The 24,928-nt window shown below is 51.1% G+C and overlaps 1 protein-coding gene and 1 pseudogene across 2 annotated transcripts; both read right to left on the reverse strand.

The window, feature by feature from the left end:
• Positions 1-312: 312 nt before the first annotated feature.
• Positions 313-17,546, reverse strand: Esyt1 (extended synaptotagmin 1). 2 transcript variants are annotated; one of them, XM_032909151.1, is made up of 31 exons: positions 16,988-17,546; positions 14,821-14,862; positions 14,104-14,238; positions 13,930-14,003; positions 13,736-13,808; positions 13,506-13,595; positions 13,263-13,318; positions 12,254-12,377; positions 11,993-12,169; positions 11,638-11,720; positions 11,199-11,247; positions 11,000-11,086; positions 10,820-10,912; positions 10,536-10,607; positions 10,338-10,424; positions 8,421-8,570; positions 8,028-8,174; positions 7,736-7,912; positions 7,397-7,479; positions 7,268-7,316; positions 7,094-7,183; positions 6,886-6,981; positions 6,622-6,693; positions 6,429-6,515; positions 2,154-2,291; positions 1,890-2,044; positions 1,702-1,800; positions 1,490-1,621; positions 1,311-1,416; positions 1,017-1,066; positions 313-752 (listed from the first exon to the last, which is right to left on the reverse strand). In XM_032909151.1, exons 1-31 carry the CDS (start codon positions 17,351-17,353, stop codon positions 713-715), a joined length of 3,279 nt encoding a protein of 1,092 aa, XP_032765042.1. In that variant the 5' UTR covers positions 17,354-17,546; the 3' UTR covers positions 313-712. The 2 variants fall into 2 exon arrangements, with proteins under 2 accessions (XP_032765042.1, XP_032765043.1); XM_032909152.1 differs by lacking the exons at positions 313-752; positions 1,017-1,066; positions 1,311-1,416; ... (2 more) ...; positions 1,890-2,044; positions 2,154-2,291 and adding exons at positions 3,981-4,130; positions 4,322-4,380.
• On the reverse strand, positions 12,604-13,252 carry LOC116906203 (annotated as a pseudogene).
• Positions 17,547-24,928: the final 7,382 nt, after the last annotated feature.

The raw sequence follows: 24,928 nt of genomic DNA on the forward strand, positions 1-24,928 counted from the left end.
CGCAGCCACCATGGGGCGAAAGCGCGTTTGTGTGTGTGTGTGTGTGTGTGTGTGTGTGTGTGTGTGTGTGTGTGTGTGTGTGCGCGCGCGCGCGTGCATATGAGAAGCTGGACACAGACGGATTGTTGTTCATCTCGTACCCGCAGTCCAAGAGCCTCAGTCTGAGGAGCTGGCCCGTCATCTACCTTCACACCCCTATGTTTATTCTCTCTGACAGCTGAGAAGATGACCATGTAATCACAGAAGACCTTCCGCCCCATTCAACAACATGCAGACTTAGAGTGAGGTAGAGATTAGCGCCAGGCCCAGTGGCACTGTTTTCTGTGTATTTTTTTATTATGTGTAAAAAAAAAAAAAAAAAAAAAAAAAAAAAGGCTTTCTGGAAGCTGTATTTGGCATGAGCTACGCCACTGCTAGGGCTGCCAGCGGCCAGGCACAGGTGCGGTGCGTGAGGCCCTGAGGAGTGGGAAGGAGGAGGTACAGGCAGGAAATAACCAGCTCAGGCCCCGCCCTAGGAGCCCTCAGCGAAAGGCAAGGCCGTGCAGTAGTGGGGACAATGTGATCCTCTTTGGTCAGGCAAAGACCCTTTATATGGGCCCAGAAGGCAAAAGGGCACAGGCTCAGCCCTGGAGCCCCAGCTGTGAAGGCTCATTACACAGGGGCATGAGGCAAGGCGAGAAGTCAGCAGTGCCAGGCTGTCACAGCCCAGCTCTTAGGAACCGCCCTTGTCTCTGTCATCTATCAGGTCGTACCTAGGGAAGCAAAGACAGAGCTCAGGCAGAATGAAGAAGGCTTGTATGTCAGTTTTGGTATAGAGCCCAGGCTGATCTTGAACTCTCAATTCTCCAGCTTCCCTCAGGCTAGAACCACAGTCATAAGCCACCATGCCCAGCTGGGTTCTCTCCTACGTGAAAAACATGCCAAGGGGTCCTGTGGTTCTCACTTTCATTACATCCTGTGATTGGGATTTCTCCCCTGGCATAGCCAGCCCCACCTACTCCTTTGCAGACACTCACCACTGGGCTGCACCCTGGGAAAGGTCTATCTCTGCTAGATCCAGCTGCACCTGGGTCAGAAGGTGACGAGGCAAGATGTCATTCTGGTACTTTTTAAAGAACTCTTTAGCAACATACTTTATCATTTTGAACCCCTATGTGATGCAGTCACGCCTCGGGTGAATCCCTATGTGATACGGTCACGGCCCGGGTGAACCCCTGTGTGAGGATACGGTCACAGCCCGGGTAAAACCCCTGTGTGAGGATATGGTCACACCCCAAGTGGCCCCAGAGCTTTAGTCCATGCCCGCTCACCTTCCCCAGAAGCTCACGCTCTCTTGACATGAAGGAGGAGTTTGACTTCACAGAGACATCGAGCTTCCTTCTAAGAGTCCCATCCAGGGGCAGGTCCCACTCAAACCTGGGGAAGGCACTAGATCTTAGCGATACAGGCCTCCCCAGCCCCCGCTGATGCACCATGCCCATTTACTGACCGCTCATTGAACTCAGGATTGAGGGTCCTCTTCTTCTGTGAGGTCTTCCTCTTGGTGCCTCGGTTCTTGTCTGGGAGCAGCAACACCGACACATAGGGGTCTGGGAGATCACGTCCATTTTGTCGAAGGGCCCTGCACCAAGGATGGGAGCATTGGAGCACTGGAGGCAATGGGTGGGGGGAACCATATAGGACCGGTAGGCAGGGTCTCACCGGCAGCTATGAATAATACTGATCAGCTTCTGTTCGTCACTGTGGTACCACACTGTCAGCTTCACCTGGCCCAGGGGCCCAATCAGAGCCTCGGAGGGACTGTGGGAAACAGAGACAACAGGATCTAGGAACCCAGTGACCCACTTTCACACTCCTGCATACATGCGACTCCCTTCCCAGCCCCTTACCTGTCACCATGTGTCAGGCGATGCCTGACCTCTAGGACTGGGGAGGCGGTGTGAGTGGGGTCCCCTAAAACCTCAGGCTCTTCATTGAGAGAGGAGGAGCTGTGGCTGTGGCTGTGGCTGTGGGCTTCCACTCCTGAATGCTGGGATACCAGGATCTGGGGGCAGGAGAGGTGTGAACTAGGCGGAGCCCTCAGTCGGGAGGGCTCTCCTTACAGCTCCTACCCTCTGGAGTCCTGAGCCCTCTGGGCCGGCCCTGGTACTCACCCCTAGCTGCACTCTCATTAGCACCTGACCCTGACCGCTGAGTGCAAACCAGCGGTCCAGGCAGAGTTGCTCTTCCTGGAGGAGCTCAGAGAGAGGCAGGGATATGGAGCCCAAGGTGCCTGTCCCTTCACCCCGAACCTGTGGGGCAAAGGCACTGATAAGGATCCAAAGACTCTGGTGGTTTAGGTGAAAGTTCCTCTTCTGGAGGAGCAGCTCATGTGTTACAGCTAGCCCCTCCCCCTTTCCTCTTCTTAGACGCTAAGGCTCATCCAGGTTGCCTTCAGGATCTCGTAGCTCAGCCTCCCCAGAGCTAGGATTACATGTATGTGCCATGAAGCCTCCTGCCTACCTTCTCCTCTCTCAACTAAAGCGGCCTCTACTTTCTACTTTGTAAGCTTTGACAGTAGTGCCAGCGGAATGGAAAAAGGAGAGGCAGAAACTAAAATTGCCAGGCACAACTGGGCAGCAGCGGCACACACCCCAGCACTTGGGAGGGAGAGGGAGGCAGAGGCAGATCTCTGATTTGAGGCCAGCCTGGTCTGCAGAGCGAGTTCCAGGCTCGTCAGGGCTACACAGTCTCAAAAAGAAAACGCAAATACAGCAGAGGGCCGGGGGTGACGCTCAATGCAGTAGCAGGTGTGGTGGTGCAAGTCTGTCATCCCCCAACTGCAGAGGTAGAGGCAGGAGAGTGGCCCTCAGCCACATACCGAGTTTGAAGCCAGCTTGAGTGCCGCCATGACTCCCTGGCTCAGAAAGTTTCCTGCCTGTCCTGCTCTCATTTCTACAGCCCATATGTAACGTCTTAAAACCTTCCTGTGCAGACGTGAGTGGTGGAGAGAGGGCCCAGCCACCACAGAGTACTGGTTGCTCTTTGAGGACCTGAATTTGATTACCAGCACTTACATGGCAGCCTATCCCACAACTGTCACCCTCTTCTGGCTTCCCTGACACACATGCAGACACAACTCCCCTATGCAGAATTAAGATCTTTTTTCTTTTATTTATTATATATGAGTACACTGTAGCTGTCTTCAGACACACCAGAAGAGGGCATCGGATCTCTTTACAGATGGTTGTGAACCACCATGTGGTTGCTGGGAATTGAACTCAGGACCTCTGGAAGAGCAGTCGGTGCTCCTAACCACTGAGCCATCTCTCCAGCCCCCATAATTAAGATCTTAAAATATAACTAACACGATTATTTCTATTTTGTATTTCCTAACCTTTTAAACTTTTTTTTTTTTTTTTTTTTTTTTTTTTTTTTTGGTTTTGGCTTTTCGAGACAGGGTTTCTCTATGTAGCCTTGGCTATCCTGGACTTCTGTAACCCACAGAGATCCACCTTCCTATCTCCGGAGTACTGGGGTTCATGGTATTTGCCACCACGTACCCAGCTCAGACAGTTTTAATAGTCTTGTTTTCTCTCCTGGCAATATTCAGCCTCTTCTACGTTTGAAACCTATCTTGTTTCCTGCAACCTGTGTTCTGGCTACAGTGCAGGTCCCCTGAAGTATTCCTCCATTATCAGAGTTGTTAGGTAAGAGCTGTGCTCACAAGGGCAAGACAGAAGACCTTCTCCCGAATAAGCACAGCAGGTGGGTGAAGGGCGCCTGCAGTTCAGGAGACCAGCCAGTCTAGGGTTACAGAGTAAGATGCTGTCCCAAAAAGTTAACAACAAAACTGCCCAGAAGTTGTTGTTTAGATGCACTAATTTCTAACAGGAAAAAACAACAAAACAAACAAAGAGCCAGGCTGGGTAGCTCGCACCTGGGCGACAGGCAGGAAGATGGCTCTCTGGGAGCTCTAGGCCAGCCAGGTTACATGAGAATTTTTTTTTTTAGGAGACGACCTAGGGGGTAAGAGCATTTGCAACAGGAGCATGAGGACCTAAGTTCACACCCCACAAACCAACACAAGTACCTATGCTACCGGGAGGGGAGGTAACCCCTGAAAGCCTGACCAGCCAGCTTCAGTAGACCTAGAGCAAAAACAGAGAGACCCCATCTAAACTAAGGTGGCAGTCAAGTAACGACATCCAGGTTGCCTGACCTCTACATGCATTCTGTGACCCACACACACCTGCATTCACACACATGTATGCACACACACTAACAACCCACCCCCAGGAAAACCTAGCAGGTCTTTGTAATAATGTCCTCCTTTACTTACTCAGAGGCCTCCCTCACTTGCTTGAGATGGCATCTCATGTAGCCCTGGATGACCTCCACCTTAAGACCAAGATTATGATAGGACTACAAGCCTGTGCCACCACACCCAGACTAGCTAGTCCCTTAGGTCCGCCTGCTCCTACTGCTGTCCTGGTTGGCCACCATCCTCCTGTCTGCAGGTCTAAAACAATCACTCACACTTTAGCATAAAATACAAATTCTCCAAGGCCCGACACGGAGGCTATGGTGTGCTCACAAAAAAGGGCCTTATCATGACAGCCCTCCAAAAGACCCAGCGAGCAGCTGAAAGAGTCAGATGCAGATATGTGTACCCAACCAACGAACAGAAGCTGCTGCCCCTGTGGTTGAATGGGGAAAAGCTGGAAGAAGCTGAGGAGGACCACCCTGTAGGAGGACCACAGTCTCAATTAACTTGGACCCCAGACCAGGATCTCACAGACACAGGTACTGAGCACCAACCAGGCAGCACACACAGCAGAGGGCTGCGGGGTCTGCACTCAGAGATGCACCGAACCCTCGAGAGACTTGAGGCCCCCAGGGAGTGGGGAGGTCTGGGGAGTGGGGGCAGGGACATCCTCAGGGAGTTGGGGGAGGAGGTATGGGATATGGAACAGTGAGAGGGTGGACCAGGACGGGGATAAAAATCTGAACTGTAAAAAAAGATTAAATTAAAAAAAAATTAACAAATTTTTAAAAATTTACAAATCCCTTTCTTTTTTGAGACAGGGCCTCATGAGCTAGGCTGGCCTTGAAGCCATCCATAGTAAACCTAGAACCTGTGATCTTCCAGAGAAGCACAGGCACACACAGCTGTCCCTCGCCAAAGTTTTTTTTAATTTTTTTTTTTTTTTCAGAGCTGGGGACCGAACGCAGGGCCTTGCGCTTGCTAGGCAAGCGCTCTACCACTGAGCTAAATCCCCAACCCCATTAATCCCAGCACTCAGAAGGATCTCCTGAGTTCTAGGCCAGCCTGGTCTACAGAGCAAGTCCAGGACAGCCAGGGCTCATGACACAGAGAAAACTCTGTCTCAAAATAAATAAATAAATAAATAAATAAATAAATAAATAAATAAATAAAAAAAATAAAATTTAAAAATTCTGGGGGTTGGGGATTTAGCTCAGTGGTAGAGCGCTTACCTAGCAAGCGCAAGGCCCTGGGTTCGGTCCCCAGCTCCAGAAAAAAAAAAAAAATTCTGGTTTTATTTCATTTGTGTGTATGAGAGTACTCACTCAAGGACTGTAAGAGGCACCCGATCCTGTGGAGCTGGAGGGCAGGTGTTTGTAAGCTGCCCCTGAGATCCACCACTGACCTTTCTAGTCTTGTTGCTTAGGGCCTGTCAGCCCTTAAGTTCAGAAGCTTTCCAAGGATGCTTCACTGCCCCACCTCCCTGGTCTGGTAGGACCCCTCCTCTTCTCTCCTCAAGTCTGCCTTTACCTTCACCTACTCTTCTAAAAGTATCCTCCAACTGTTGTCCTCCCATGACACTGTGACCAGAGCTGAGGACTCAAGCTTTCCTTCCTGTGATGGCTTGTATATACTCTGCCCAGGGAGTGGCTATTAGAAGGTGTGGCCCTGCTAGAGGAGGTGTGGCCTTGTTGGAGGGGGTGTGGCCTTGTTGGAGGGGTGTGGCCTTGTTGGAGGGGGTGTGGCCTTGTTGGAGTAGGTGTACCACTATGGGTGTGGGCTTTAAGACCTAGCTGCCTGAAAGTCAGTATTCTGCCAGCAGCCTTCAGATGAAGATGTAGAACTCTCAGCTCCTCCTGCACCATGCCTGCCTGGACACTGCCATGTTACTGCCTTGATGATAATGGACTGAACCTCTGAACCTGTAAACCAGCCTCAATTAAATGCTGTCCTTCTAAGAGTTGTCTTGGTCATGGTGTCTGTTCACAGCTGTAAAACCCTAACACTTCTCTTTTGTTTGATGGTGGTGGTGTGTTCTTTTCTTGAAACAGGGTCTTACTAGCCCAGACTGGCCTTGAACTCAGTGCAATCCTCCTGCCTCAGATTCCCAGGAGCTATCACAGGTGTTTGCCACCAGTTTTCCTTTCTGGTCACCCTGTGCCTGGTCAGGAGTTCACAGTACCTGCAGCTCCAGGCTCTCAGCATGTGGCTTCCTGATGAGAAAGGAAGCACTCTCCTCCCAGATGGGGGCTGAAGTCTGGGAGACAGTCTGTTGGCAATCGAGAGGTTAGGATGAGCAGTGGCACTCAGTCTTGCAGATTCCTCCCTCCCGACCTTATCAGGGAAGGATCCCCTTAGAGAGCATCTCCTTCTACCTTAGTTTTATGGGATGTCTCTCCCACGGATAGAATAGCATAAGGACTGGGAGGCTTGGTTCCTTTTCGGAGCTGAAAGGAGAATATCAGTCACTCGTAAGTTTAGACCTAGTCCCCCGCAGTTACATGTTAAGGTCACAGAGCACAGAGCCACACCTCCATGTTCATGTGACAGCCCCCATCCTCACAGCTTCGATTGATCTCACCCCAACACCACCCTGGCAGGAACCTATTGGGCGTAGAGCTGGAGCTGGTTGTTCTCACCGGCAGATCTTCCGCGCGCTCTAAGTAGACAGACAGCAGGGCTGCCGCCAGCTCTGAGCTCTTCTGGGTCTGGATCAGGCTGTTCACCTGCAGCACCTGGGACACACAGTGGGCTATGCACGGGGACTGACTCCTGGGACCTGAGATGCGATTTGGACACTGGCAGAGGGTGCGCCCTGCCTTGTCTTGCCCCAGCGGCTCCTCTTACCTCCTCTAACTCAGCAGCAGTCGGTCTGGGGCTCAGACGCTCCAGGCGCAAGTGCAGGCGCCCAGATGGGACATCCTCCAGGGTCAGCCACTGTGGGTACAGGCAGGAAAGGTTGAGGATGAGAATGAGGCTTGGGTCAAGATCAGGAGACACAGACTCTCAGCCCATGCTCACCTCATCAAGAAAGCCACTGTTGAGCACCGTGGTGAGACTCACTTTATACCTGTGGTGAAGAGTAAAGACGAGGCTGACTGTCGACACCCCGGCCTATGGGCCCTATCCAACTGCTTCCTATCCTCTTACCTGCCCAAAAAGTCATCCTTGTCCAAGTCCTTATCAAAGACCTCAATGTCAAGCTCTTGGCCAGGGATTGATGTGACAATCACCTAGTGGGGGAAAAGGGAAGTCTCTCTTTTTCCTCTCCAAATGACTACCCACCCCCATCAGCTGACCACACCCCCACCAGATGACCACACCCACCAGATGGCCACACCCCACCAGATGACCACACCCCCATCAGCTGACCACACCCCATCAGCTGACCACATCCCCATCAGCTGACCCCACCCTCATCCGATGATCACAGAAGAATGGCAGTCACTGTTGGGACAGATAGAGGTGCCCCAGCCACTCACTTCTGACCTCAAAAACCTCATTCCAGCGGGGATTGAGATCTTCCCGAACAACGTGGGTCCGGAGACTTCTTCCTGCCACCTTCAGTTTGACGTAGGGGTCTGATTTGCCCTTAACCAGTCCCCCCAAGAAACGGTCTTTGGCAATTAGGTCCTGGGCTTCTAATACATGGATCCGAAGAACGTTCTACAGAAGGAACAGATGCTGACCAAAGGGAGCAAGAGCTCTCAGAAGCACCCCTAAAACAGGCTTGGTACACAGTGGACAGACAGGGCCTTCTAGCTTCCAGGTATCAATTTACCTCAGTCCCAAAGTGGCTGTTAGGAGTTGTGTGGTAGGGCCGAGGTGGGGCATCCACACTGCTGCCTGTCTCTGGGCTCTCACTGTCCCAGTCCTGGGCACCAGGCTCAGTGGGGAAGCGCACTTCTGAGGAATCTAAGTACAGGATCTGCAGTATAAGAAAGACAGCGTGAGTGCACAGCACGGGCAGTCAGCAGATGAACTCCTGCGCAGGCCGCAGGCCGAGGACAGAGCTTGGGCTCCTCTCATTCCTTCCCCCAGTCAGCACTACACACCATTTCTGATGTGCCTGCATAGGGTAGCTCCTATTCCACTCTCTGAATTCCAAAGAATCCACAGCCGCCCCCCCAACGCCCCTCCCACTTCCCCCTGCACAATTCCTCCATAGCCATACCCGCATGACCAGTTTCATGTAGAGCCTGGAGTTTGGGCCTGAGCTGCTGAGCTGGAACCACTGGTCCAGGGTGAGTTCAGAGGCAGTCAACAGGCGAGCAAGCGGGAGGGTCAGGGCCCCTAAAGTCAGGGCCCTGGAGTCGTCCTTCACCTGGTGGCAGGACACAGGAATGGAGGTGAATCACTAGGGAAGGAGGCATATTGAGGACACTGGAACAGGACTCCAGCTCTGCTCTCCCTCCCGACAGTTACAAAGCGGCCTATGACCGCCTTTTGTCAACACCACCACCTTCGCTCTGCCTTGTTGCTCTTTCTGTTCCCCGAGAACTTCTTCATTCTCTCTCCTGCCTATTCCAGCCTCACTTACTATCCTTCGGGCTCAGTTGAGATCTTTGTTCCAAATGAAAAAAGACTGTTTGCTGTGTATGGGCGTGTGACATACATGGAATGTGTCCCAAGGGCATGTGTGGAGGTCAGAGGACAATTTTGTGGAGTTGATTCTCTCTTCCCACCTTTAAGTATTTTCTGGAGATCAAATGCCGGTCATCAGGCTATGTCTCTATCTCCCAACTGAGCCAATGCTTTGCTGGCCCCCAGGCTCCAACCCTACTTCCTCCAACCTCCCTCTCTTCTCCGAGGACCTTCCAAGGCTGTACTATCAGCAGCTACATGTTTCCTCTCTCAACCTGACCAGGAAGCAAGGAAGCTATGATACAATGTTTCCTGACTGTTCTATGACCTTTAAATGCTACATGCTAAGTTTATTGGGACACAAATCTCCACACCATAAAAATTACTCATTTTAAGTACAGAGTTACCAATTATAAAAATAAATTTTAAGCCAGGTGTGGTGGCACACTTTGACACACTAAGGCAGAGGCTGGTGGATTTCTGTGAGCTTGAGGCCAGCCAGGCCTACACAGTGAGACCCTATCCAAAAAAAAAAAAAAAAACAACTGGGAAAAATTGTAGGAGGGGGTGATTGAGAGGGGGTTAGTGAGCAGGATGAAAAATGAACAAGTAAAATAATAATAAGTTACACTGTGGGGCTGGAGAGATGGCTCAGTGGTTAAGAGCACTGACTGCTCTTCCAGAGGTCCTGAGTTCAATTCCAAGTAACCACATGGTGGCTCACAGCTATCTGTGATGGGATCTGATGCCCTCTTCTGGTGTGTCTGAAGATAGCGACAGTGTACTCATATGAATAAAATAAATAAATATTTAAAAACAAAACAAAACACAAAGCTAGATGTGGGACTCACACCTTTAATCCCAGCACTGTGAAGGAACAGATGAAGGCTAAATTAATCCCTATCTATCTATCTATCTATCTACCTATTTTCTATCTATCTACCTACCTAATCTATTTTTTTTTATTAACTTGAGTATTTCTTATATACATTTCGAGTGTTATTCCCTTTCCCGGTTTCCAGGCAAACATCCCCCTCCCCCCTCCCCTTCCTCATAGGTGTTCCCCTCCCAGCCCTCCCCCCATTGCCGCCCTCCCCCCCACAGTCTAGTTCGCTGGGGGTTCAGTCTTAGCAGGACCCAGGGCTTCCCCTTCCACTGGTGATCTTACTAGGATATTCATTGTTACCTATGAGGTCAGAGTCCAGGGTCAGTCCATGTATAGTCTTTAGGTAGTGGCTTAGTCCCTGGAGCTCTGCTTAATCTATTTTCTATATCTATCTATCTTCTATCTATCTCTGTCTCTCTGTTTCTCTGTCTCTGTCTCTCTGTCTCTCTCTCTCTCTCTCTCTCTCTCTCACACACACACACACACACACACACACACACACACACACACACACACACGTAAAAACAGATCTAAGAAAGCAGGGGGAAAAGCAACTGATAAAAGCCTGGAAGACAGGACGAGGCAGTTGGGAGGAGGCAGTCAGGACAGGGCAGCTCTCACCTGCACATCAAGCTCCTGGCTTCGAGGGTCTTGCAGGAAGAATCGGAAAGCCTCCTCCCACACTGGGCAGTTGGTGCTGTAGGTAGCCTGAGGAGGATGACACAGCACCATTCCCATGTGCTCTGAAACTAGCAAGCATTGTAAGGCAGGCGAGGCCTGCTCCCCTTTATTCTGAACCAGTGCTGTCCTCACCCCTACCTTGCTCTCCTGGGTCACATCCTGAACTGACAGTTGCACCATGGGATTGGGTTCCTTGTTGCCTTTCTTCAGCTGTGTTGGGGAATAGAATTCAGACATCATCCTTCGAGTGTTGGGTGTCTGTGGTCTGATGATGTGAGGCAGGGCCAGCAGACTCTTCCTCAAGGTGGACCTGACCCCTCCTCAGAACCGTTGCAGGCAGGGGCATCTGCATCCTCAGCAAAGGAGGAGTGGGCATCCTTTCCCCAAGACTCGGATCCACCCATACTACAAGCCAAACTCACAGGAAGATCCTGGGCTCGATCCAAGTAGACAACAAGGATGGCAGCTGACGGGGGCTCTGGCCGAGAAGTGATGCCTCGATTCCACTGTAGAACCTGGGAGGAGGGAGCAGAGGTCAGACCTCACCCCCCCACCCCACCCCCACCCCCGTGTCCCCAGCCTCCGAGTCCTAGGCCTCTTACCTGATCCAGCTTTTCTGCATCTGGTAGAAGTGATAGCCATTCTAACCTCAAGTGAACTTGGCCTTGCCCACCTTGTAGAGGGTACCACTGCAGGGAGTCGAAGGGAAGTGACAAGCAGAGGTCAGAGACCACCCAAAAGGCAGCAGCTGTCACTTCCCAGAGGGAGAGATCGCTCCACCTCCCTCTTCTCCCAACTTACATTATCCAGGACTCCAGCCTGTAATACCTTCCCTACGTCCAGCTTCATTCTGGAAGAGGGGGGAGAGGACAGTGACACAAGTACTAGCAAGTCAGCAGCTTTCCCTCCACTCACCGTCCAGGAGTAATCCAAGAATCCTTTCTTACTTCGCTATTTTTTTTTTTTCGGAGCTGGGGACTGAACCCATTACTTCGCTATTTTTAAGAATTCTGTGTGTGGGTATGTACATGTGAGTGCAGGTGCCTAAGAAGGCCGGAGGTTGTAAGCCTCCCTGGGTGCTAGGGATCAAACTAGAATCCTCTGCAAGAGCAGTGCATGCGTAATGATTACATGGAGGGGAGGGAGGGAGGGAGGGAGGGTGTGTTTTGTGGGTGCATGATCTGCTGCCTCCAGAATCTTGGTAGTACTGGGACTTTAGAATCTAAATAGGTAGTCTCACCTTCCCAGAAAGTCATCTTTATCTGGATCCTTGTCAAATACCTCCACCTCGATCTCCTGTCCTGGAACTTCATGGACTATCACCTGGAGAGCACAGAGGGCTGTGGTCTTCCCACCGTCTCTCAGGGTCTCAAGCCCGTGTGTGTGTGTGTGTGTGTGTGTGTGTGTGTGTGTGCGTGCGCGCTCGGTGTGTGTGGGCATGCACATGCATGCACACTTGCGTGCACACACACACAAAAATGCAAACATGTACACGAGTGTGTACACACACATGCACAGGAGCATACATGCACACATCTATGGACAAACCCACGCATATGCACGCACACATGCACGCACGTTTCTTGGCTTCCTACCTCATACGTCTCTCCCCAGCGAGGGTTGAGCTCCTCATCTATGACGCGGCTGCAGAATGTCTGGGTGCCCACTCGAACAAGCGCATAGGGATCCGATTTGCCCTCAATCAGGCCTTTCACATACTTGTCCTTGGAACTCAGACCTCGGGCCGCCAGCAGGTGAATCCGGATGATGCCCTGGGGTCAGGAATCCACTGGTGAGAAACTATGACCCAGCACAGGCCCTTGAGGGAAAGCTCAGTCTTTTGAGAGATGCCATACCCTGGGTAGTGGGGACCGCAGCTGGGCCACATCTTGAAGGTCAGGCACAAGGGGCACCAACAGTCGGTTAGGGAGCACAAGGAAGGCAGCAATGGAGTCCATGATCATTGTGTCAGAGAGCGAGCTAAGTGGGAAGTGGGAGAATGGTTCAATGTCTAGGTTTTTCCCCTACCCCAACTGTGTGTCTTCCTGCAAACAAAGACTTAAACCTTTAAACCTCACTGCATATCTCTGGCTGAGCTGGAATTTGTTATGTAGCCCACGATGGCACTGAACTCCAACCTCCCACGTCCCAGGATTATAGATGTGAGCCCCCAACACCTAGTTTAGGTAGTTCAGCCCCACCCCCCTTTTCAGAATATGAAAATTTATTACTTTGTTTCCATTGTCAAAATTTATGATCTTGGTCTTTCCTTCTTGCCTTTGTACAGAGCCAAAAGAGGCACATTGGCTACTTTAACCGCCTTAAAGCGGACTCCAGGAACATCACCCACGGCATGGCCTTTGAGACCAAATCCAGCAACCAGAACTTCATCATTTTCCTCAGTGAAGTTCAAGCAGCCATCATTGGGGCCAGAATGCTGTGGAGGCGACCCCAGACCGACTGGCTGTGCTCAAGTGGGCTTTCTTGTACTGTTTACCATGCCACTTCTGGTCCTGTCGATGACTGCGGAGCTTCTGGGAAGTATGGACACCACCACACTTGACCATCTTGCTGGCGCCACGGGCCCCGAGAGAAAGTGGGTCCAGTCCCGCCCAGCCAGTGAGGAAGACTCTGAGGACCCTTTTGTTCCTCTTGGCCCCCAACTCCCTTTGCTATATCCTCTCCGTCCCCTACCAAAGTGCATGTTCCTCCCACAGAAGGAAAAAAAAACCTCAGTCAGATTTCCCTGGAGTTTACTTTCAATCTCCCCAAGCACAGTGAGCTCAGAGGCACAGGGTAAAGTGTCTTGTTTTGTATCTCTGAACCCTCGGCCCAGGACTGGGTACTTAGGAGGGTGCCCAATACCTAAGTCCTGGGATATCCAGCAGGTTGGTCATCCCTGTCCAGTTGATGTCAAGTGTCTGGAAGAGAAGGGCAGGAGAGTCAGGACAGATCCTAGGGAGCACAGGCACACTCAGCCTCTGATCCATCTTGTCAATGTCCATAGCTACCTTTATGTACCGCTTTCTTCCTGAACCCCACGCTCCCACCTCTCTTCCAGAGCCCCACAGTCCCATGTCTCCCATCTCCCAACAGTGTTCTCCGTACCGGGCGTTTGATGAAGAACATGGACACTGCCCCCACGATAGGAAGGTCCCCTATGAGCGGCTCAAGAATCACCCGCAAGACACCGTGGAGCTGGAGGGAGAAGCGAAGATCGACCCGCTGGGTCCTGCCACACCTCCCAAGGCTCAGCTGTTCCTAGCCCCGCCTCCTTCCCCAGAGCCCGAAACACTTAGGGCAAAGACCCCATAGAAAGGCCCAGACGTCAGCCCCACCTGCATGCCCTTGACTCCGGCTTTGCAGAAGTATTTTTTAACTTCCACATCAATCTGTAGGTCCCCCACGTAGCTGGGAGGCAGTAAGAAGAGAATAAAGAAGTTAGTGCTAGGGTTCTAGGGAGAGCAGGGGCAGCTGAGTAGTCAGGGGTGACCAAGGGCCCACTGGCAGGGGGGGGAAGGTGGGAAGTTACCTGACATTCAAGTCCAGTAGAATCTGATCTTTTCTCTGACTAGGGTGAACCTTGACTCCGATGATTCTTACTGGCTAAAGAGAGAGGTGGTCTCAGAAGAGGCAGGAGGGGAAAAGGTGTACCTCAGCCCTCGGGGTGCCCCACCAACCCTTCTCCACTCCCTCACACGAGTACCTTTTCACCCAGCTCCACACGAGTAAATGTGAAAGTTTGCAGATGGGGGTTAGCTCCCCGGACAGCTGGGGCTACCGTTTCAGCCAGAAGCTTCTCCATATATTGACCTAGGAAGGGCCATACCTGCGCCACAATCTGGGAAGGAAGGAAGGAAGGAAGGAAGGAAGGAAGGAAGGAAGGAAGGAAGGAAGGAAGGAAGGAAGACTGTCAGAGAGCAGAGAGGCGGGGAGGCCCCTTTCCCACTGAAGCAGAGGTTCTCACCCTATAGGATGTGACCCTCAGGGGGTCAAATGACTCTTTCACAGGGATCATCTAAGACTACCAGAAAACACAGATATTTACATCACAATTCATAACAGTAGCAAAATTACAGTTATTAAGTGGCAACAAAAATAATTCTATGGTTGGGGTCACCACAACTTTAGGAGCTGTATTAAAGGGTCACAGCATCAGGAAGTTGAGAACCACCGGTCTAAAGCGAGTTCTATCTGGGCATGGCAGCGTACAGCTGTTTCCTGAGGCTGGATGCTGCAGTGGGAGCATCATTTGAGGCCACCTTGGGCTCAGTGTCCAGAGCCCGGTGTGGGCATGGAGACACAGCCCCTCAGACTCGTCCCATGGGCAGCTCTGGTGACTATGCTGAAACGGAAGTGTGGAAAGGCATTGAAAGGGGAATAAACCCCACCCAGGAAAAATCAAAACTGACACAGTCCTCACCTTATTCAGCCACTCCGCCTTTTCCACATCTGGGAAGCTGACCTGACGTGGAGAGGGCAGAGACCGTGATGAGTACACTTGGCAGCCATGCTTCCTAAGAGGCTCCTGGGATGAACGTGTCTGTACGACAGGGGTCCTCATACCCAGGGCTGGGGTGCTGAGGTTTCTCCCCTCCCTCCCCCCACCACCTTTTTTGTTTTAATGACTTATTTTATGTGCACTGGTGTTTTGCCTGCATGTATGTCTGTGTGAAGGTGTCAGATCCCTTGGATCGGGAGTTACAGGCAGTGTGAGTGAGCTGCCATGTGTGTGCTGGGAATTGAACCCAGGACCTCTGGAAGAGCCATCCTCTCTCTACCCGCCTCTTTAAAAAAAAAAAAAAAAAAAACAAAGTTTGAGTTTATTGGGAGAAGGTTTTAGCTGGCCGTGGGGACACAAACCTATAATGCCAACACTTGTTAGGTAAAGGCAGGACAGCAGGGAGTTCAAAGCAAGCCTGGGCTGTATGAGACTATGGGTTAAACAAAGGGGAAAAAAGTTGCTTTCTCCATTTGTTTGTAGATAGGGTTTCATTATGTAGCTCTGGCTGACCTGGAACTCACTATATAGACCAGGCAGTCTTACAGTTCAGAAAAATCCACCTGCTTCTGCCTCCAAGTGCTAGGACTAAAGGCACGCCACCACGCCCAGTAAGAGAAAGGTTCTAATATAGATTTAAGGACGCAATCCTGGGGGTGGGAGAATTCTCTCCTTAGTATTTGGGGACACTGAGGCTTCTTTAATAAGGGGAGCAGGTAGGACGTGGGGCCACATAGAGATGCTTCAGATAGCTCTGAGATGCGAAATGGCAGCTTCTGGGGCAAAGGAGGGGAGGGGGAGGGGAGGAGTCTTGAGAAGGACACATTCTTTCAGGAGGAGATCCTGTCAAATCAGAGCCCGGGGGACCTGGGATCGAGTAGTCCTAGTTCCTTTGTCCAGCCTTCCCTGCTCCCCTAGGACTGGGCGTGGGCTCCAGTATAAGAAGATGAAGAAGAAGAAAGCCAGCCCTGCTAACCTAGAGTCAGCCAGGAAGAGACTTAGGCCTGTGCACTGGTGCGCTGGTGCCTGCGCAAGCTTCCGCACTGTCTCCCTCCCCTCATTCCTTTCCTCCCTACCTCCTTTCTCTCTCTTCCTGAGTGGGAAAGGGCACCTGTGCTCTGCACTGAGGTGGGGAGGTGTTGGATTGATCCCAATGAGAAGGAGTAGCAATTACAGTTACTGCTTAGGGTACATAGAACCATCTCTTCCTTTTTTTTTCTCTCTCCAGGGCACAGCAAGTGTGACTGGTGTTAGCCTCTCTCTACCTAACTGGCACCTCTAAGTGAGAAGAGTAGGGAGGGTACCCAAAGGGGCTGGAAATACGCTCAGCTTAGCAAGGTCAGGGAGAGGCTTCTGTTTCAGCTCAGGAGACAGGGTGTAGTAATAAGGGCCTGGGTCAGCTGAGCAAGCGAGCGAAGGCTGCCCACAGTCCGGAAAAGGGTGGGGCCACCAGGGTGCGAGTCAAAAGGAGCAGCGGGAACTACAGCAGCCCGAGCTACCCTCGTCCCAGAACCTCCTCCCTTAGTCTAGCAGCCCGGCCGGCTAGAGGCTGGAAGGCGACCGTGGTAGGTCATTCCCAGGTGCTGGGACTCAGCGGAACAATGCTTGCAGGGCTGGGTCTCAGCGGGTACCTAGGGACAAGGCAGGAAGCGGAAAACCCTTATGCCCTTAAGTAGATAAAAAGCCTTGAAAGCGCTAGCAGAGGCGAGGGAACCTCTGAGCCATCAAGGGGGGTGGGGTGGAGGGATCCCCAGAGGCTGCGCGGCAAAGGCGCGAGTGGCACCAGAAGTCGGGAGGAGCGAGCATTCTACACGCTTGGCTGGGAGCGCCAGCTCAGACGGACTGCTGTAGTCCGAGGAGACCGAGGAAGTCCCGATTCCGTGGAAGGATCCGCTCTGCGGCAAGGGTGGGCGGGGAGAGTGGGTGGCCGTCCTGGAGCGGTGAGTCCCAGCAAACAAGCGCTAACGGGACGATGCAAAGTCTGGGGGCCGCTGCCCTAAGTCGGGGAGCTGACTTCGTAGGGAGGCAGAGCCCGAGCTGAGGGGCTGGGAAGAGCTGTACTGCACCAAGGGCTGACGTGGTAACTCACCCAGGCAGGTAGTTCCCGATGGCTCATATAAAGCGTTTCTGCCGTGATCCGCTCCTCGTCATCCAGCAGCTGCCTCGCTGCCCTCAGGCTCCGTTCTTTCCCGTCGCGGACCCGGCGCCAGCCCAGGTAGAGGGCGAGGCCGAAAAGCACGAAACCCACGCTAAGACCCGCTGCCCCTGCCAGGTACACCGGCACCAGCACCAACAAGCGGCGTCCGAAGGAAGTCAGCACCGCCAGGGCCTCGCTCGCCGCACCTGGGCCCGCAGGTGGGACCCCAGAGCCCCCGTCCCGCTCCCGCGTGGAGTCCGTGGCGGGGGGCTGCCCTGAGGGCTCGGGGCCGGCGCCCTCTTCTGGGGAGCGCTCCATGGGGCGGTTTCTAGGAGTGCCCGCCCGAGCAGCTGCAGGCAGCTCAGTGTCTGCTCCGGCTCCCCCCAGTAATATATGGTGCTCCCCCGGGACCTCAAGCCCCGCCCGCCCCTGCCTGTTGGGGCTGCGCCCGCCGCGTAGACTTGGGAAGCTAGAGAGGACTTGGGATGGCAGGGCCTCCGTGATTGGACCAGAGGGTCAAGATGGGAGGGCTGGATGGCGGGAAAAGGGGGAAAGAAACCAAAAGGCAGTGTTTGACTGGTCGGGGAGAGAACGGGGCGTGGCGTCCCACTTAAGGGGCGGGAGCAGCTGCTCCTCCCACGTGGGATTGGAGCGCCTGTGGAGTTACGTCATGCAGAGCCGCTACTCTAATTACTGAGTTCAGAGTGAGCTAGTTTTGGGGGTTTTTCTCTTTCCACGCGTTCAGATGGTCTGGGAGAGTTTGGTCTGAATCTTACATATTCTTTGTCAACTTTCCAACGTTTGGTACCCAGAGAACGCTCGGTTTTGCCTCTAAGAATATTCTTTGAGTTTTTAACTGGCTGCCCTTGCAAAACGTTAGGGAAATCACTCGATTTAGAACGAAAGCCTAGAATGACCAACCTGTCTAGCGTCCCTATCTGTCCTGTTCTCATCCCCCTACCATGTCCGTGAAAGAGAACGAGTCTGCGACAGCTGGAGCATGAACATTAGAATTCTAATACTCCAATCTTGAAGAAGTGGGGAGAGGGGAGAAAAGCAGTAGATAAGTGAGATTTTCTTTTTATTTTAGAATCTCCGAGATAGTCATCTCTATCATAGAGGATTTATTAAGGCTAAAGAGGGGGAGTGTTCAACTGCAGCGGCGATTACATTTTCCAATATTTCCTGATGCTGACCAAAATCAGGTCGGGGAGGAAAGGGTTTCTTTGACTTACATAGTCCATCGCTGAAGGAAGTCCAGGCAGGTGCGGAAACCTGGATAGAACCTGGAGGTAAGAACTGATGCAGAGGCCATTGGCGGGTCCTTCCCCCATCAATCAACTAAGACAATGCTCTACAGGATTGCCTACAGAGCGAATGGAGGAGTCATCTCAGTCAAGGTTCCTTCCTTTCAGGGGACGCTAGCCCGTGCCAAGTTGACATAAAACTAGCCAGCACACTTGGGAATTTCTAAGACACTAAAATGCAGGATGGCTCACAGCCATAAGGCCAGCATTTGGCAGGCCAAGGCAGCCTGAGATAAATAGCAAAAAATAAAATAAAACAAAACAAAGGGGAGGGGGGTACAGAAAGGAGGGAAGGCAGAAGGGGCGGGCTGGGAAGACAGCTCTATCTGTATAGCCCAAGCATGAGGACCTAATTCAATCCCCAGCAACCACAAACAAAAGCTCTCAGTGGGTAAAGGCCCTTGCCCCACAAGCCCACTAGCCTGAGTTCAGATCCCCGACACCCCCTCTGTAAAAGCCAGACACCGTAGCTCAGGCATTCGATTTCTCACTGCGCACCTTCAGGAAGTGGAAGGTGGAAATAGGAGGCTCTCCAAAAGCTCCTGGGCCAACTAACCTGGTTTATGAAGCAGCAGAGAGATCCTGCCTCAGAAGCAGAAAAGTGAGTACTGACATCTCAAGGTTGAACTTTGACCCCATGCTTTCCACCCCCAACACGCACACGCACACCACACGAACACGTGCATACATGAGTGAGCAGCACGAACCTACATCCCAAGCTTACAGGAGGATTTCTAGGGCTTGCTATCCTGCCAGTCTAGCCTAATTAGCAAGTTCTACCTTCAGCAAGACTCTCTCTCGAAAGATAAAGGGCGGTAGAACAGCTCACTGGAGGAAGGCACATGTCACCAAGCCTGATAACCCAAGTTCATCACCCCTGACACACATGATGAAAGTGGAAAACCAACTCTTGAGAGTTACTGAGTAGTCCTCAGACTTCCCCATGTACCCTGTGATACACACAACTTTCAAAGATGCTTTCACTATGTAGACCATAGGCTTCAGACTTAGGGAAATCCAACTGCCTCTCCCTCCAAAGTGCTTAGATTAAATGTAGACACCACCAAGCTTGGCCTCTTTTAATTCTTTTTTTTTTCTCTTTTTTCTTTTTTTCGGAGCTGGGGACCGAACCCAGGGCCTTGCGCTTGCTAGGCAAGCGCTCTACCATTGAGCTAAATCTCCAACCCCTCTTTTAATTCTTAATTTTATATCTTACATGGGGTATGTGTGTAGGTCAGGGAATGACTTTCTGGAGTTGGTTCTCTTTACAGGGAGTGTGTGTGTAGAGCTCAGAGGACAACCTTCAGGACTTGGTCCCTCCACCCTAGGCTCTAAAGAGATCTGAACAGGCTTTGCATGGAAAGTGCTGTTACCTGCTGATCCTCTGGCAGCCCTATAGAAGAGTCGTGGGTTGTTTTTTCATTATTTTGCTAATGATTTATTTTTATTATTTTATTATGAATATGCTTGTCTGTGTAGATATGTGCACGCCAGAGCAAGTGCCTGAGAAGGCCAGAGACATCAGATGCCCCTGGAGCTGGAGTTGTGATCCACAATAATATTTGAATTCTGGGTCTCTGGAAGAGTAGTCTATGCTTGTAACCACTGAGCTGACCACTGAGCCATCTCTCCAGGCCCCCCCCTTTTTTTTTGAGACAGGCTTTCATATCCCAAACTCAAATGAACTAAGGCTGACCTTGAACTTCCTCCTGCCTCAGCACTGGGAGTGTTGGAATTACAGCCATGTGACACTTACTAAACCTGATTCCTGATACAGAAATTCTTTTTTTTAAAGATTTTTTTTTTTGGTTCTTTTTTTTTTTTTTTTTTTTGAGCTGGGGACTGAACCCAGGGCCTTGGCGCTTCCTAGGCAAGCGCTGTACCACTGAGCTAAATCCCCAACCCCTAAAGAGTTATTTATTTATTATATAAGTACACTGTCTCTGTCTTTAGACACAGCAGAAAAGGGCATCAAATCTCATTACAGATGGTTGTAAGCTACCATGTGGTTGCTGGGAATTGAACTCAGGACCTCAGGAAGAGCAGTCAGTGCTACAGTCAGTGCTCTTAACCACTGAGCCAGCTCTCCAGTCCCAGAAATTCTAATAACGAATGTATTTACTGTAGGACTGCAGAGATGGGTCAGTGGTTAAGAACACGGCTGTTCTTGCTAGACCTGGACTCAGGTCCTAACTGTGGTTGTTTTGATAGCAATGACCTTAATAGGCCCATACATTTACGTGTAGGGTCATTAGGGAGTGGCGATACTTATGAAGAATTCGGTGGAGGAAGTGTCACTTGGGGTTGACTTTGGGGTTTCAAAAGCTCAAGCCAAGCCGAGTGTCTGTCTCTCCCTTCCTGCTGCCTGAATATCCAGATGTAGAACTCTCGGCTAACATTCAGTAGGCTCCCTGACTTCAGGAGGGTAATGGACTGAACCTTAAACTGTAAGCAGGTCTCACTTAAATGCTTTATGAGTTGCTGTGGGTGTGGTGTCTCCTCACAGCAATAGAACACGGACACCGGTGCCTACAGGGCAGCATACGACTGTCCATGATTCAGGCTGTAACTCCAGTCGCAGAGGATCCAGCACTCTCTCCTGGCATCTGCAAGTACCAGGCATGCACACGGTGCACATACATACATGCGGATAAAACACTCTGCTTCCCAGCTTAACCCTTTCCTCTCCTCCCCTTAGGAGACGCCTACAGCTCTGTGCTGTGTCCTGGTTCTCTTGTCTCTCGGCTCTCAGTTGCAGTCTGCCCAGCCTACTGCTCTCAGCTCCCTCCAAAAGCTCTCTCTCCCTCCACAGAGTTGGAGCTGCCCTGTGCTGTCTTTTTCCTAAGAGCTTCTCCATGCACAAACCCATCCGAGCCAGTTCAGTCACTACATGTGCGCGCTCTCGCTCTCTCTCATTTCCCTTCAGCTGAGTTTAATTTGTCCACTCTTTCTCTCCTTGGACTTCCTACACCTGATTTATGAATGTTTCCCAGGTTAAACCTAAAATCAAGCATACTAAGCAGGATGGTTCTCAAACTCTCCAGAGATCATCTAAACATGGTGTTTAAATGTTTAGTAATTATAGAGACATACTGAACATGAACCTGTGGTCTCCAAAGAAAACAGGGAATGCACAGGATGATTCTACCTGGATTGTGGTAACACTGACCACTGGGTAACCATACACGTGCATGCGCGCGCACGCGCGCGCACACACACACACACACACACACACACACACACACACACACACACACACACACACACACCTTGTCTGCTGCCTGGACTTTGCTCAACCAGTAAATACTTTCGGGTTGATTACCATACTTAAAGTCAAGGTAAGGTCAATTTCCCCAAATTCCTCTACAGGAAAACTGTCTCAGACCCGGGTCTGCCAGCAAGGGCCCACTGCCCTTCATGATAGCAAGAGACTCACCACCACAGCCATCAAGGCCATGGGGGCCCAGGACAACTTGAATCTAGGTAACGAAAGGTCTCTGCCCTGATACGTAAGTCATTTGGACTATATCTCCTCCTTAATTTATCTTTCTCAGATCTCCAGTGATACTGACTGACCTGCCTAAACTCACATGGAGCACTCAACCCGTTTCCACACCCTTAGCCCTCCAGATCCCTCCAAACTCCACCCTCAGTTTGCTCCTGTCTTTGCTCCTTCAAAGGCTTGTGCCTCCCCACTGCCTTCTCCTCCTACCCCCACACCCTCCTCCCTTTACAAAATTGGCACAACTTTTGCCTTCTACCCCAACAGCAGCTCCCAGGACAGCCCTACGTATCCCCTCACCCTTCTTCCGTCTCTCATTTGTACACTCTCCCATTCTCCAAAATCCCAAAGCTGCTCTTGGCCACACTTCAGGAAGCTTCTGCCTACATCTCCAACCCCAACACCCCCTATTCCTAACCAGCCTCAGAGGCCTCAAACCAGGGGACCTGGAATCTCTTTATCCAAGCGGTTCCCATGCCCCACCTCTTCGCCCTGCCATGCTCCCATATTGGCAGTCCTAAACACTTAGAAGGACCTTCTACCTAGTCCAAGACCTTTGCTCCATGACACTGCTGTTGTCTGCCTTCCCTCTGTAGCCTCCAGCCATTACACATCCTACCCACAATCCCCGGTAACATGACTTACGCCTCAGTCCTTGACCTTAAGGATGGTTTTTCTCAGTACTCCTAGACAGTCATTCCCAAGATCTTCTTGGGGCTGGAGAGGTGGCTCAGAGGTTAAGAACACTGGCTGCTCTTCCAGGGGTTCTGAGCTCAATTCCCAGCAGCCACATGGTGGCTCACAACCATCTGTAATGGGGTCTGATGCCCTCTTCTGGTGAGTCTGAAGACAACCGCAATGTATAAAAATAAATTTTAAAAAAAAGATCTTCTTGCCTTCACTTGGACAGATGCCAATACTCAACTATCCCCAACAACTGACCAAGACTGTCCTTCCCCCGGGTTCAAAGGCAGCCCTACCTTTTCCGCCTGCCTTCTTCTCTTCCCCTTCCACCTGCTTCAGTATGTGGATGTCCTCTCTTCCTCAGTCTCAGGAGTTACTGATCTCACTTCTGAAGCTTAACTCTCCTCTCCCCAGGGCACCCATCTTGGATTCTCTCTCACCCCAACCCATCAACACCCCACGTCAGACCACCTTACCCATCTCTGCTCCTTATCTCCACCCTCAACAAAATATGATCGGCTTTCCTTTGTGGAGGGGGCCAATTTCCCTTGCTCGTTGATCACTGGGTACCGATTTCTAGAACATCCTCTATACCAGGCTACTTCTGGATCTCCCCATGGCCTCCTCCTCCCACTGATGTACAGTTCTTTGAAAGAACCACTCTCCTTCCAAGCCTGGCCCTCATCTAGGCAGACCTCCATCTTTATACTCCCAGAATAGCAATTACACCATCTCAGGTTCTATCCCTCCAAACTTCAGTTACTGAAAACTCATCACTAACATGTCTCACTGTCCTCCTCAATCCCTCATTTATCCTTTAACCCAGTGTTCTCCAGGCCCTCTTCACTCCTTCCTAAGACCCTCACACCTCTGCCCCCGTCACCCGCACATACAGGAGAGCCCTTTAGCTACATCTGTCTATATTTTTATAGAGAGGGCCACTCCTTCCTGTCAGACAGCCACCGTGTCACAGACTACACGGTGGCCTCAGATGATATCATTGTCAGAGCACCCTCCCTATCCCCACACATGACCAGGCAACAGGCAGAATTAATAGCCCTCACCAGAGCCTTCCAGGTCACCAACAATACATCAGCAGCGGCGCATACAGACTTCAAGTGTGCTCTCCGTATCCTGTTAACACACTTGGCCCCCTGGAAGGAACACGTGTTCTAAACTCCATTGCTAACTCTTCATATGTCATGAGCTCCTCTTTGCCTCTCTTTTACCGTGCGAGGCACATCAGAATTTCCCCTCCATTGTCAGTAGAGACAGTGATGGGGCCAGTCAAGCCTTCACCCTAATGGCTTACTCCCCTTCCCTCTGGGCTACCCTACTACACAACCTAAGAGCAGTATAGCTAGCCCTCCCTCAGCACAGGACATTATTCTCTGCTTACATAGAACTTTCCATTGTAGTGCTGCACCCCTCCTCTGTCCCTCCACACACAGTGTATAACTCAAGAGGGAAGTCTGTGAGCACAAGTCAGCGGGGCCTCAGGTCGTAGGAGACGGAAGCTCTACTTAGTAGGGAGGCTTTGAGAGAGACTCACAGGTCTGAGGAAAGGATTTGAGGTACACGGAAAGCTGTCTCAGATTCCCTTTTCTTTGTGCTATTGTTTGGATTCCCAAGCTTTTACTAGGACTCAAAGACATAAATCTACTGCCCTTTTTATAGTATGGATTTCAGTATAGATTACAGTTAGTTTAGATACTAACATATCTAAAAGCTTTTATCTCTTTTATAAACTTAAAAAAAAAAAAAAAAAGCCTTGGGCTGGACAGATGGCTCAGTGGTTAAGAGCACCCGACTACTCTTCCAGAGGTCCTGAGTTCAATTCCCAGCAACCACATGGTGGCTCACAGCCATCTGTAATGGGATCTGGTGTCTTCTTCTGGTGTGACTGAAGACAGTGACAGTGTATTCAGACTTAAAATAAATCTTTGAGGGCTGGAGAGATGGCTCAGTGGTAGAGCACTTGCCTAGTAAGTGCAAGGCCCTGGGTTTGTTCCTTAGCTCTGGGGGGAAAAAAAGGTAAAGTCTTTTAAGCATCAGGTCCACCAGTCACAGCTCAAATGGACCCCAGATAAGTATTAATGTCAACTAACAGCCTAAGTTCCATCACCAGTCTATTCATGAGGGTGGGATCTCTCATTCCTTCTTGGTTCTGGGACTACCTTCACCCAATTTCCAAGACCATGGGCTTAAAAGTTTAAAATGTTCACCCAAAATAAAATTTTCCTCACGCAGTGGTGCACACACCCTTAATCCCAGAGGCAGTTGGGTCTCTAAATTGGAGGGTAGCCTTATCTACAGAGCTAGTTCCAGAAAAGCCAGGGCTACACAAAGAAAGGTTTCCTGTAAACTCCTGAACTTTATCTAGGACCAGGATAACCTTAG

The sequence above is a fragment of the Rattus rattus genome, chromosome 1 (assembly GCF_011064425.1).
Source record: "Rattus rattus isolate New Zealand chromosome 1, Rrattus_CSIRO_v1, whole genome shotgun sequence".
NCBI lineage: Eukaryota > Metazoa > Chordata > Mammalia > Rodentia > Muridae > Rattus > Rattus rattus.